At 51.8% G+C, this 12,852-nt stretch overlaps 1 protein-coding gene across 1 annotated transcript in view; it reads right to left on the bottom strand.

The window, feature by feature from the left end:
- CRACR2A (calcium release activated channel regulator 2A) overlaps positions 1 to 12,852 on the bottom strand; it is a gene marked incomplete at both ends in the record, with an annotated part of 70,306 nt that overhangs the window by 45,351 nt on the left and 12,103 nt on the right. The window contains one exon of the mRNA XM_079714645.1: positions 9,952 to 10,098. Within this exon, the coding sequence (XP_079570771.1) occupies positions 9,952 to 10,098 (147 nt within the window). The remainder of the gene's footprint in view (positions 1 to 9,951; positions 10,099 to 12,852) is intronic.

Genomic DNA, 12,852 nt, shown 5'->3' with positions numbered 1-12,852 from the left:
CAGTGCAGGGGGCCTGGGTTTGATCCCTTGTCAGGGAACTAGATCCCGCATGCTGCAACTAAAAAGCCCCCATGCTGCAACTAAGGAGTCCACATGCCACAACTAAAGTTCCCGTGTGCCATGACGAAGATCCTGTGAAGCCAAATAAATAAAATAAATAAATATATTTTTAAAAAGAAAAAAAGGAAGAGCATTTTAAAAAATATATAAACTGTTGGTTTCTAGTTTTATTGTATTATAGTAAGAAAATTTATTGGTAAGGGATTACTTTTTGGAATCTATTAGCCTTTCCTTTGTATCCCCATATTGTCAATTTTTACGTAAGTTCTATAACAAGAATGTGTATTCTACTGCAAGGCACACAACTCCACATTCATTTCTTAAATCAAGCTTGCTGGTTGATGGTTTCAAATACTTTGTATATTTGATGTGCTTTTTGCTTGACTGATATGTCAAATTTGAGATAAGTTTGTTGAAGTCTTCTAGAACTCTTTTAAAGTCTTGTTTTTATCAAATTTTCTTTGTTTTTCTAAGTTTCTGCTTTTTGTGTTTTGCTATGTTGTTTGGCACATACAGGTTTATATTTGTTGTATCTTCTCTATGGATGGACCTTTTTTTTTTATTACTACAAAATATTCCTCCATATCTCCCTTAATTCATGCCATTGGTAAACATGTTGAACACGACAAGAAGAACAGCCTGTAATAGAGCTCTCTGAGCTCTCAATTAATTACATGTGAGCATAAATATGCAACCTGTCTTCTATTAACCACTCTGAAAACACTCCCTTCCCCCAGGGCAGTGTCTAATGATTTCATTCTATGATATCAATGCCTAGTTATTTTGAACAACAGAGGGAGGAGGAGACAGAGAAGAGAGAGATAAGAGAAGGGAGGGAGAGAGATGCGCGAGTTCTCGGGGGCGGGGGACATGTGTGAAGGAGCCAGGGAGAGTGAGTAAGAGTCATGAGCCCTAAGTATTTATCCTCTCCTTTCTGTCTCACTGTGGTAGCTGGGGAGCCTCTCTTGTGTAACCCCCTGCTGACACCTACAGTTGGCCCAGAGTTCATTAGACCCAGAGTGAGAAGGCCTCGGTTCAAATCCTGCTTTTGACATGTATAAGCTTTCTGGCCTTGGACGAGCCACATTACCTCAATGAGCTCGAGGTTTTCTGTATCTGGAAAACCAGATGGTAATACCTGTATTAGAAAGAAGTCATGTGTAAAAAATGGGTACACATGGGGGTTTCCCTGGTGGCGCAGTGGTTGAGAGTCCGCCTGCCGATGCAGAGGACACGGGTTCGTACCCCGGTCCAGGAAGATCCCACATGCCGCGGAGCGGCTGGGCCTGTGAGCCATGGCCGCTGAGCCCGCGCGTCCGGAGCCTGTGCTCCTCAACGGGAGAGGCCACAACAGTGAGAGGCCCGCGTGCCGCGAAAAAAAAAAAAAAAGGGTACACATGAACTTATCTACAAAACAGAAATAGAGTTACAGGTGGAGAAAACAAACTTATGGTTACCAGGGGCTAAGGCAGGAAGGGATACATTGGGAGATTGGGATTGACATATACACGCCACATATATAAAATAGGTAACTAATAAGGACCTACTGCATAGCACAGGGAGCTCTACTCAATACTCTGTAATGGCCTATATGGGGAAAGAATCTAAAAAAAGAGTTGATCTATGTATATGTATAACTGATTCACTTTGCTGTACACCTGAAACTAACACAACATTGTAAATCAACTAGACTCCAATAAAAATTTTTTAAAAAGAAAGAAATCATGTGGACTTAGTAAGATCATGCATGTGGAAATGTCTAGCAGACCCATTACGTCACCACCAGCACTAACAAGTATTGATTGACTACTTCATAAAACAACATTCTGGGTAACATAATTTAGACTTACCAAATGGTCTCTGCCCACCAGGAATTCAGCATTTATGAACTCCAAGTCCACGCGTAAGTGGCGTGGAGGAAAGGAGCAGGAAGAAGAGGCCACACACCACCCCACGGTGCCAACCCCACCCCATGGTGCCTTCCTGAGCTCCACCTGACATAATTCTGCGACCACACAGCCTTGGCTGAGTTAAGTGGAGGAAACTACCTGCTCCGGCAGTGGCACAGGTATAGAGTTATCAGGGGAAAAGTTAAGAAAGGCTGAGTCCAGAAAAGGAAGATTTTCAACAGTGGGGGGATGGAGAACTATTATATACTGAGGATGCTGCAAGGGTGGTGATGGATCTGAAAACGATGGAACCTACTGAAAGGCAGGGTGAAAGGCCCAGGCCTGACCTCGTGGATGCAATGCCACCCAGGACGTCTGACTGTGGTGGATGCCCCCTCTCAGAAGGATGACTCTCTGTGTGTGTGTGTATGTGTGTGTGGGTGTGTAGGGTGCACGTGCATGGTATCAGGGGTACTGGAGATCTAAGGATGGGACACGTGGGAAACAAAATGGGCTGGGAATAGTGATGCTCATGTCAATACAAGGCTTAGGTTCAAAGGGGCCTTCAGAGAGGATTTGCAGCGGGCAAGGACTTTCCCTGCCAGCCTCCCACAGGTACTGTGGAAATTAATTAAGCTTCACAAAGTGCATTGCACACCGAGAGTCAAGGTACCAGGCTAGAACAGAGCATTAATACTCAGTTCCACCGGGGTTCCAGCTAATGGCACACAGGCCAAGCCTTTCTGCTATAGAATATTACTTGGTCAACACATTTTTTTCCTGTTCCCTCTCTCCTTTGCCTTCACTGAGGAACAAAGGGTCTCAGAAAGTCATCTGGTCCCGCCTCTAGGTTCCAGGCAGGGTGGGCTGAAATCATTCCAGGAAGAAAAGTAGCATCTTCCTTCCCTAAATGAAAGGATAGTCTTGACCCTGAACAGAGCAAATGGCATTCTTCTACCGTTGGGATAAATTTCAGAAGCTTGAACTCAAAGCGGAGCTTCAGAAATGGCCACTGGCCTCGGAGAGCAGTCGCTCTGATCTCATGTGTTTCCGTGTGGACCGACAGTGGTCTGATCCATAGGACTCTGGTTTGCAAAGCCTGGGGAAAGGCAGATGCAGAGAGAGGAAGAGTTCCCCTCCCATCACAGACAAGTGTCCTGTATCCCATGTGAAGGAAGTGAGGGTCGGGGCAGTGCAAGTGGCCAGTGTGTGGTCATCTGTTTCCCTGGGCCAGAGTGGGGGAAGAATCCAGGCCTCGACTCGCACCCCATGTGCATCTACAGTACCACACTGCCCTCTCACCACCCTCAGTTTTAAGACAAATATCATACGATATTGCTTATAGGTGGAATCTAAAAAAAAAAACAAAGATACAAAAGAACTTATTTACAAAACAGAAACAGAGTCACAGATGTAGAAAACAAACTTATGGTTTCCAGGGGGAGAAAGGCAGGGGGATAAATTGGGAGACTGGGATTGACGTATACACACTACGATATATAAAATGGATAACTAATAAGGACCTACTGGATAGCACAGGGAACTCCGCTCAATACTGTGTAATGACCTCTATGGGAAAAGAATCTAAAAAAGAGGGGATCTATGTATATGTATAACTGATTCGCTCTGCTGTACACCTGAAACTAACACAACATTGTAAATCAGCTATACTCCGATAAAAATTTTTAAAAAAGAAAAAGAAGGAAAGAAAAAAAAAAAACAAAACCTGACAACTCCAAACCTCTGCATTTAGGATTGTCAGCATCCAAATTCCATCTGGGGTCTGTCAATTGTGGAGTGAGCACGCCCTGGGGTGAGGAATGGGGCCGAATGTCTGGAGGTTGCCCCCTTTCCCGGGTCTCCCACACACCCCCGGCCCCTCAGGCTCTGATCGCGGAGTGAAGACCCTGGGCCAGAAACATCTCAATGAGTCTGCTGTTTGCCGGAGAAGAAAATGGAAGCAAGTTCAGCCTCCGCCAGCTTTGCCGTAGGGATGAGAACAGTCGTGAGGGACTCAGACTCACCACTGCCCCCTGCCGCCTTCCCCACGCAACTGCGGTCTCCGGCTGCAAAGGGAGGCTCTTACTAGAAAAACCCACTTAGGGTTCCCTTGTTCCCCTGAAATCATTCTCTCTCAGTGAAATCAGTCTCTCTCAGTCTCTCTAATGCCTCTCTGTCTCTGTCTGTCCCTCTCTCACATGCACACAGCCCCACACGATTAGGGTAGAGGTGAATGAATGGCAAACATAAGAGTTTGTAGAAAATTCTGCAAAGGCTGTAAAACTGCCAACTGGATTTTCAAGATGGATGGTTTCTCCCTAATTAGATTCTGCTGCCTTGTATAAACCAACTCTGAAGCTTTATCCCATCCGATAAAGCAAACCATTTCTCATCAGTCAGGTTTACAGATCATGCCCGCGGTGCACACAGAGCACAAATCGACCTCACCTTTCCATCGGCTCTCAGGGCCAAGTTAACAATGTGCTTCTGCCTCCGATAATAATATACCAATAAAAAGACACGTGCATGACTAAGCTGTGGCCTCATGGCCTAGAGCCCTCCCCAAGAACTTCCCTCCGCTCTGAGAACAGGAGTGGAATTATAGACTGGAAGGGCTCCTGGGCGTGCCTTTTGCAGGCTGGTACCTTCTGGAAAAACAGGCTAGAGCAGCATTTCTCAGTGGGGTCTGGGGTCTGCCAACATCAGAACCCCTGGGGAACGTGTGCCAAGATGCACATTGCTGGGTCCCCTGCCCCCAAAACACACTGATTTAGACCCCCTGGAGGAGGGACCTGGAAATGTACTCTTTAATCGAGAGTCCCTGGTCATTCTGAAACAAGCTAACATTCAAGAACCACACAGCTAAGGCTCGTCACTAGCGGTACGTAAGGGCCACCTGCCATACGTACGATGCTTTAATTGCTGCCCTACCTGGAAGCAAGGCCAAGGAAATGATGACCTCCCCGCCCCCCCACACACACATCACAGAACACCAGTTCTCAGGCTTGTGTCAGGTGCCGGGATCACGGTTGGGCTGCCTGTCAGGTTGTGAGACACATTCCCTCCTGGTCTGGACGTCCTTGCCGAGCCGAGGAAAATGGGTCTAGACAGAAAGCAGCGGGAGAGTGGCCGGGTGGGAGCTGCAAGGGAAGCCCTCCCAGAGCCCCACCCCACCCACGCTCCCGAGACACTGCCCGAGGCCTGAATCATTTGGACGAGGAAAGACAGTGCAGAGGAGTGACTGATGCCAGTGAGGGTGTGGGGAGCGTCGCAAAACGTGTCAAGGCCAAGGGTGGTCCACCGTGGATGCAGAACAGGCTACTGAGCCGCCGAAGACTGAGAGAGGGCTGCCTTGGATCTCGAAAGCACTTTCTTCAAAGAGCTCAAAGCACTCCCCAGACACAGCCGAATCCATTCTTACCCCCATCCTCCGGGTTAGATCTTGGTAAGGAACTCAACCAGGGCAACTCCTCTGGCAGATTCCAACTCGGGTCCAAGGTCAGAATCCCTCGGGATATTTCATACGTGCAGACGTGGGGTCCTCACCCCAGACCAAGGCAACGGGGCCCTCCTGGAGTAGGGCCCCAGCATCCCCTACTGGTGAAGGGTCTGAAGTTCCTGCTGCCTCCAGGCAGCATCAGTTCTACATCTGGAGAGCTCAAGATTTTTTTTTCCAGATCAACATAATTGGGCAGTGTGCTTTCAGTGGCAAAGGAATTCGTAGCTCTGATGGCCAGAAGTTCCTCCTCATGTCAAACCACGTCTCCTATGGTAAAATGTAAGGTTCGCCAAGCCTCTGCATGGTGCACACAGAGAAAAGTGGCTCGGTTGCAATCTGACTCCCTCATCCTCCGAGGGAAGTGGAGGGAATGCAATCCACTCTGGAGGTGCCGCAGACAAGCTGGGCACCAGCCCAAGGTCCTGCATTCCACCTGGCCCCCACCTCACCCCGCCGGGCCGTGGCTGCTTCTCGGTGGACACGCACCAGCGTCAAACACTGAACCCAGAGTCTAACTCAGATCTGAGGTTTTCTCAACTTCTGCCCCAAAGGCAAGAGGGTGGGAGGTTGAAGGCCCCCAGGCTTGCTTCTTTCCCCTGCTCCCGACATGCAGGGTCACAAAATAAAATCCAGGGCCGGGAGGAAAGGCCTGGAGTTGCTTCTGACACTGCCCTAGAGCCTGGGCCTCTGGACATCAGCTTCAAGATGTCAAGCCCAAGCACTGCCCCCGCTGCATCCTCCTCCCTCCCAGAGGCTGGAGGTGACCCTGGAGGATGCTGTAGGGGGGCCTTTCTCACTCACTGCAGTGAAACTGTAACCCTGAGGGACACGGCTAGGCTGGGGACCTGGGACCAGGACTCCCCCCAGGTCGGTCGCAAGTCTCTGGGCCCCGTGGGACACAGAAACGAGGTGTGTGGTTCGGAAAAGGGGGAGGCAGCTGAGGCCACTGCTGCCAATGGCCACGCTGTCAGGTGTTTCAACTGCACGGGGGTTTCCTGGTCGGCTGTGCGGCAGAATTTTTACAGCTATGCCTCACTGGTGTGATCGTAAACTCCTCAAAGACGGGGACGCTGTGTTCCGTTGGCTCAGCTCAGCCTGGCACAGAATAAGTGCCCGTTACATGCCAGCTACTAGTCACACGCGACTGTACCCTGGTGCCCAGCCCTCGGCTGCGCACAGCAGTCAAGTTTCGTCACCCTCTCTGGGACAAGCGCTCATTTCCCAGATGGAGTGACGTGTCAGCCCCTGGACTGAACAGCCTGCTCGTGGCGGAGCCTGGGGGATGCTTTGACAGTCAGGGTTCCCCAGACCGCAGCCCGAGTCCAACGATTCCCCAGACCTTCCTCTCTCTCCCTTCACCAGCCAGAGTGTGCCCCTCCTGCAAACAAGCCCAAACCCCCAAACTCGCCTCCTAGATGTCCCAGAATCACTTAGTCTCATGCCGAGCCATTTGTAAAACCTCCTATCTAACTATTCTGTATCCCATTGGGGTTTCAGTTTTTTCTTTGACTTCTAAGCTGCAAGGACCTTCAGGGATGCCCTGGTCCAGGAAGAACCCGGAAACAAGATGTGAACGCCCTTTTTCTTTCTTTAACAGAAGAGAAGAGAACACAAGAGACTCTAAGAGAAAACCTCAGAGCCCGTCACATATCACGAGGATGAACACATTTCATGAAACTTTTGTCTCAGTTATTCACACACACAAGTGTGTGGGAGCTGCAAAGTCAAGCGCGTGTCTTCTGGCCAGTCACAATCAGAAAGTTTGAACAACACCAATCCCGTTCTCGAATGTTGCCGGTAAGGAAACAGATGCACAGAGAGGTAAAGCACATTGCCTGAGGTCACACAGCTGGTCCGTGGCAGTGCCTGGGCAGGACCTCAGGCTGCTCCTGTCTCCTGTTGCCATGCTCTGCTCGCTACAGGTCTCTAGGAAAAGGACTGCCAGAGAGCTCAGTGACCCCCGATTCCGCCCACCGAGCCCCCCGGCTGGAGTGGACTCCATCAGCTGACCTGGGGCAGGGGTAGCTGGCAGGCATATGAACGGAGGATGGGCACAGAAGGCTGGAACTCCTGGTTGAGCTAGTTTCGACCATGCAGCTGAGAGAGACCTTGACTTTCAGCTCAAGAACTTTTTAACCATCATTAAATTGGAACAAAAACACGAATGGAGGCCACTTAGAGATGGATGTATGGCCCAAGAGGCTCTGCAGTAAGTCTCTCCCTGCAGAGGTGCAGGCCAGCAGAAGGGCCCCCTGAAGGTAAGATTCTGGGCCCCGAGCTGGGTCACTGCAGCCATTGCGGCCCTCGTCTCCTTATGAAACAAGGGAGCCGTCCCCTCTGGGGGTGCCCCTGACTTTCCCTGTGGCTCCTTGGGGTGACCAGTGCTGGACTCAGAGAGGGGGGTGGTGAGGGGCAGACAATAAGCCTCACTTTACACGTGGGAAAATCGAGGCTCAGAGAGGCCAGGAGACCAGAGCAAGGCCACAGAGCCAGCTGGTTGGAGAGCCACACACCACTCTGACCCGGAGCCCCTGATTCCCTGGGCCTGCTTCTCACGTCCACGCAAGAGGCACCTGGACATCTTGTGAAAACGCAGAGTCGGTAGGCCTGGGGCGAGGCCTGAGGCTCTGCATTCCCGAGAAGCTTCCAGGTGATTCCGAAGCTGCTGGTCCATAGACTAGACTTCGACAGCAAAGCTCTACACTGTGTTGTCTAGAAGGATAAAGGGATCTTTTTTATTTTGTGGTACGCGGGCCTCTCACTGTTGGGGCCTCCCCCGTTGCGGAGCACAGGCTCCGGACGCGCAGGCTCAGCGGCCATGGCTCACGGGGCCCAGCCGCTCCGTGGCATGTGGGATCTTCCCGGACTGGGGCACGAACCCGCGTCCCCTGCATCGTCAGGCGGACTCTCAACCACTGCACCGCCAGGGAAGCCCGGATAAAGGGATCTTTATACGTCACCTCCAACTCTCCACTTCAGCCAGGCAAATCCTCCAAGACTCACAGACATACTTATTTAAAATAGTAATAAATGTTATTATTTTAACGTTCATCAAACACTTACTAAGTGCCCACACTGTTCTAAATGCTGACATGTAATCCTCACAGGTCTGTGAGACGAGTATTACCATCCCTATCTTACACATAAGGAAGCTGCAACTCAGAGAGGTTAAGTAACTTGGCCTAACTCACACAGCTAGTAAGCAGCAGAACCAAGATTCGGACTCAGCTCTGACTCACAGCTTATTCAGCTAAAGGCTCTATAGCATATACCCTCAACTGGGAGCCTCAGCCCAGGATGCTCTGAACACTCCTCTAGCCCGACCGCGTTCCCTCCAGCCATCCACCAGAGCGGGGGGCCGGGCCTGTGGCTGTCCCTGGATATCTATTTCTAAGCCACATGGCCACGATTTCTCAGAATTCAGGGTCCTAAAGGTCCTCTTCCAGACCTGTGTATACCCAGTGGGCCTCAGCAAGTTATTTTAGAGTTGCTGGGGAGAAGGCATGAGATGAAAGGGAGCTCAGGGTGGTGCGTGGACAGCTGTCCGCACACGTGGTGCTCTCTCTCTAAATTAGGGGCTTGTGTGCTTTCTTGTGGTCTCTGTTGGAATTGCTGAGGATTCCTGTGGAACACGAGCAAATCTCCGGGTGGGACAAGGGGCCAGGGGAGGACCTCCCCAGGGTGCTCCCGAGCTCGCCCCCCACCCAGCCTGCGTTCTGGCCGAGGCTTCAGGACGGTAAGCTGTCCTGAGTTACCCTGTGGGTCACACAATCGAACTCCTCGCTGTAATGTTCGTTGATGAGTGTGGACAAACACAGCGCCCCGCTGGCACACTCGTCCCCACAGGCCAAGGGACCCCCACCTGGCGGGCCCGCACCTGCGGCGCCCGGGGCCTGGCCAGCTCGGGCTTGGTTCCCCAAGCAGCTTCTTCAGGTCCCAAGCACGTTGCCTGGGGCGGCGTCCTCCAGTACAGGAGGAGTTCTAGAAAGCACTAAGTATCTGGAGAGACCCCGGGGCCAAGAGGGCAGCAGGAGAAACTTAAGACCATGACGGGAGTGAGAGGGCAGGAGGGCCGGGGGCTGGTCCAGAGACGGGGGTAGGTCCCATAGGCCGGGCCCTTACTGCCCCGAGGCGGACACAGTGGTTTCTAATGGGTCTCGGGCACCAGACCATCTTGCTCTGAGTCGTGGCTCTGCCGCGTACACACTGTGTGTTCTGGGGGCGTGGTACTTACCCTTTCAGTGCCTCGATTTCCCCATCGGTAAATTGTGGCTAATGATAAATATCCATATGGGCTGTGTAGGAATTTAGGATAGTGCCTAGGACATGGTGAGGGCCTAATAAATGTGAGCAAGGGCTTAGAAATAGATATCCAGGGACAGCCACAGGCCCGGCCCCCCGCTCTGGCGGATGGCCATAAGGCGGCATCACCGAATATAAGACAGAAGAGGTGTGTCTGGTTTGCACGCGTCTGTACAGAGGGCGGCTGAGACTGGTACCCACTTTTTCAGGGCGCACTCCAGCTCATTCTTCTCCTCGTGGGCTTCTAGGAGCTGCGAGAAGATTCTGGTCAGAAAATCCTCAAAGTTGGACAGTAAGTGAGGCTCATCCTTCTTCAGCTGCAGCCAGAGTTGCTTGACGTCATTTTCACTGTGAGAGAAAAAGGAGCATTAGGGTGGGAGCGTGGATATGAGGCTTCACGGGACACACGGAGGTCCCAGGTGTGACACCAATGGCTAGAACATCATTAGCATCGTCAGTACAGGAACAGCAGTGGCTGACATTTATTGAGTGCTTGCCGCAGGCTGGCTGCTTTATGCACGTTTGCTCACTTGACCTTCCAGTGAGGCAGGTGCTGCTAACACCCCCGTTTACGGGGGAGGGGACGGACGAAGAGGGGTGAGGTGAGCGGTCTCAGATCACTCAGCTGGGAAGTGATGAAGCCAGGAGTCATGCTGGCTTCCTAATGGCCACACTCAACAGCTTTGCTTTCTGTCTCCCGCGATGAGCTGGCGGTGCTGAGCACACAGACCCGTGGGCCAGGAGCACCTCCAAATGCCAGGAGGCAGTGGGAGGACAGGAGCCCAGCGTGTGTGAGGACAGGCACCGTGGAGTTGAAGCAGCAAACCTGTCGCCCCAGGAAGGATGCGCCTCACAGCTGAGAGCGAAGGACGTGGCATCTGATGGATGGCAGGAAGCAGTTGTCACCGCGGGGAGTGGAAGGGAAGATGCAGCAGCCCACTGGGGCCTGGAGGCAGCGGGCGTGATGACAGGAGAGAGTAAGGGAAGGAGCCAGCCTGAGAGATGTGCGTGCACACGTGGAGAGACGGGAGGAGAGGCGGGGGGCCGGAGGCCGGCAGAGAGGCACAGACACAGAGTGGCGTGCCGAGAACCGCTCCCTCCCCAACAGGCACGCTGGCGGTCAGCAGAGGAGACACACGGGTCACGGTCAAGGTGACGGGGTGGGGGCGGCGGGAGGTGGCACACCCATGGACCTGCTCTGCCTCTGGAGAAACTCAACAGTCTACAGCCAGTGATCAAACAGACAGCCAGAGGGTGATCTGATTTCATTAAATTCTAAAACCACTTTGATCTGAAGGTAGCTACAACTAGGGACCCTCAGGATAAAGAATAAAATCCCTTGTGCTGTGTAACAAGCACTATATCTGAGAAATTTCACTCAAAAGTGATACTTGATAGTGCCATGTTAGTAATGTGCCTGGGGTGTAAATGTTACTCTCTGCGCCCAGCAGAGAAGAGGCCCACCGAGAAATGAACCTGCTTCTGTTCAGTTATCTGATCATCTATCCAATCATCCCTCCTTCCCTCTTTCCTTCCCTTGCTCCATTCCATCCAAGCATCCACCAACTCATCTAGACCATCCATCCATCCACCATCCATCCTCCCATCCATCCAACCATCCATCCATCCATCCAACCATCCATCCACCCACCCACCCAACCATCCATCCATCCACCACCCATCCAACCATCCATCCATTCATCCACCCACCCACCCACCCATCCACCCTCTCATCCATCCAACCATCCATCCATCCATCCACCCATCCATCCGTCAATCCATCCACCCATCCATCCATCCACCCACTCAACCATCCATCCATCCACCATCCATCCATCCATCCATCCACCCACTCAACCATCCATCCATCCTCCCATCCATCCAACCATCCATCCATTCATCCACCGATCCACCCTCCCATCCATCCAACCAACCATCCATCCATCCATCCATCCATCCATCCATCCACCATCCATCCTCCCATCCATCCATCCATCCTCCCATCCATCCACCCAACAAGTATTTATTATTTGTTGAAAACCTAGCACTGATCTGGATGACATGAGAGATCTAGGAAACGAGAGAAGGGGAGGTAAGGAGCCTCCTGTTTCCCAGAATAATTTCCATTTTCCCCCATACAGAACATGCTGTGGCTGTCGCTCTATTGGGCTGTAGATACAATGGGGATTGCACAAAGGGTTCAGAGATAAAGGGTCTCTGGGAGATACCACGATGACTTCCCATCACTGTGGCAGGTTGCCCCTCATAAGGTAAATGCATTATAAAATCGAGATGCATCTTGCTGGCCGAGGTCTGTCTGCTCCCATCCCCTGGGTTCCTGCTGGAGCCTGACAGAGAACTATTAGGGTGAGAGCCTCCAGTGAGATTTGCAGACCGACCTGATGCTCTTCCAAAGCTACCTGAACATCCTAGTCGTGGCCACATCACCTCCCACCAGACTTCTGGAGAAGGGATAAGTCTCTCAACGCTGGATGAAAAATAAACCAAGGCCGATTAGCTGCCAAATCACTCAGCCAGTCGAAGCACCGAGAAAAGCCGGGAGCCCAGGTGTTCTGTCTACCACTTCTGGACAAAGCCAAGGCCGCTCTCTTGGAAGGATACAGGGGTGCAGGTTTAGAAAGGGTTCTGGGTGGTCAGTCCATCCATCTCCCTGCTTCCAGAACAGTACACAAACCATCTTGGTCGGTGAGACCTTTAAAGACCTCTGAAGTTTTCCAGCCTCCTCTGTCTCCTCATCTGGGGTCCTACAGTCTGGACCGTTTTCCCTCACGCTGTAACAAAAGCCCACTTCCTTCTTGTTTAACTTCAAGGAAGATGACAATGGCTGGGCACCATCTTCTGTGTGTCGGTTTTTATCGACCACTCTTGGAACCTTCCCCAGAGCCTTCTTTTCTCCAGGAGCTCTTGTGTTGGCTCGGCCCTGCGCAGGCCTTTGTCTGACGTCCTCAGGAAACCCCTGGTGAGCTCTGATTTGAGAGCCCTGCAGGAAGGTGGCAGCCTAGAAGTGATGGGTGGGCAGAGAGATGCCTCTCTTTCATGACAGTCCCTTGACTCGCCCACGCTGCCCTCTCCTGCCCCCTC

The sequence above is a fragment of the Hyperoodon ampullatus genome (genome assembly GCF_949752795.1).
Source record: "Hyperoodon ampullatus genome assembly, chromosome: 11".
Lineage (NCBI taxonomy): Eukaryota > Metazoa > Chordata > Mammalia > Artiodactyla > Ziphiidae > Hyperoodon > Hyperoodon ampullatus.
The sequence above is the reverse complement of the archived record's forward strand: the minus strand, read 5'-3'. Positions and strand labels throughout refer to the sequence as shown.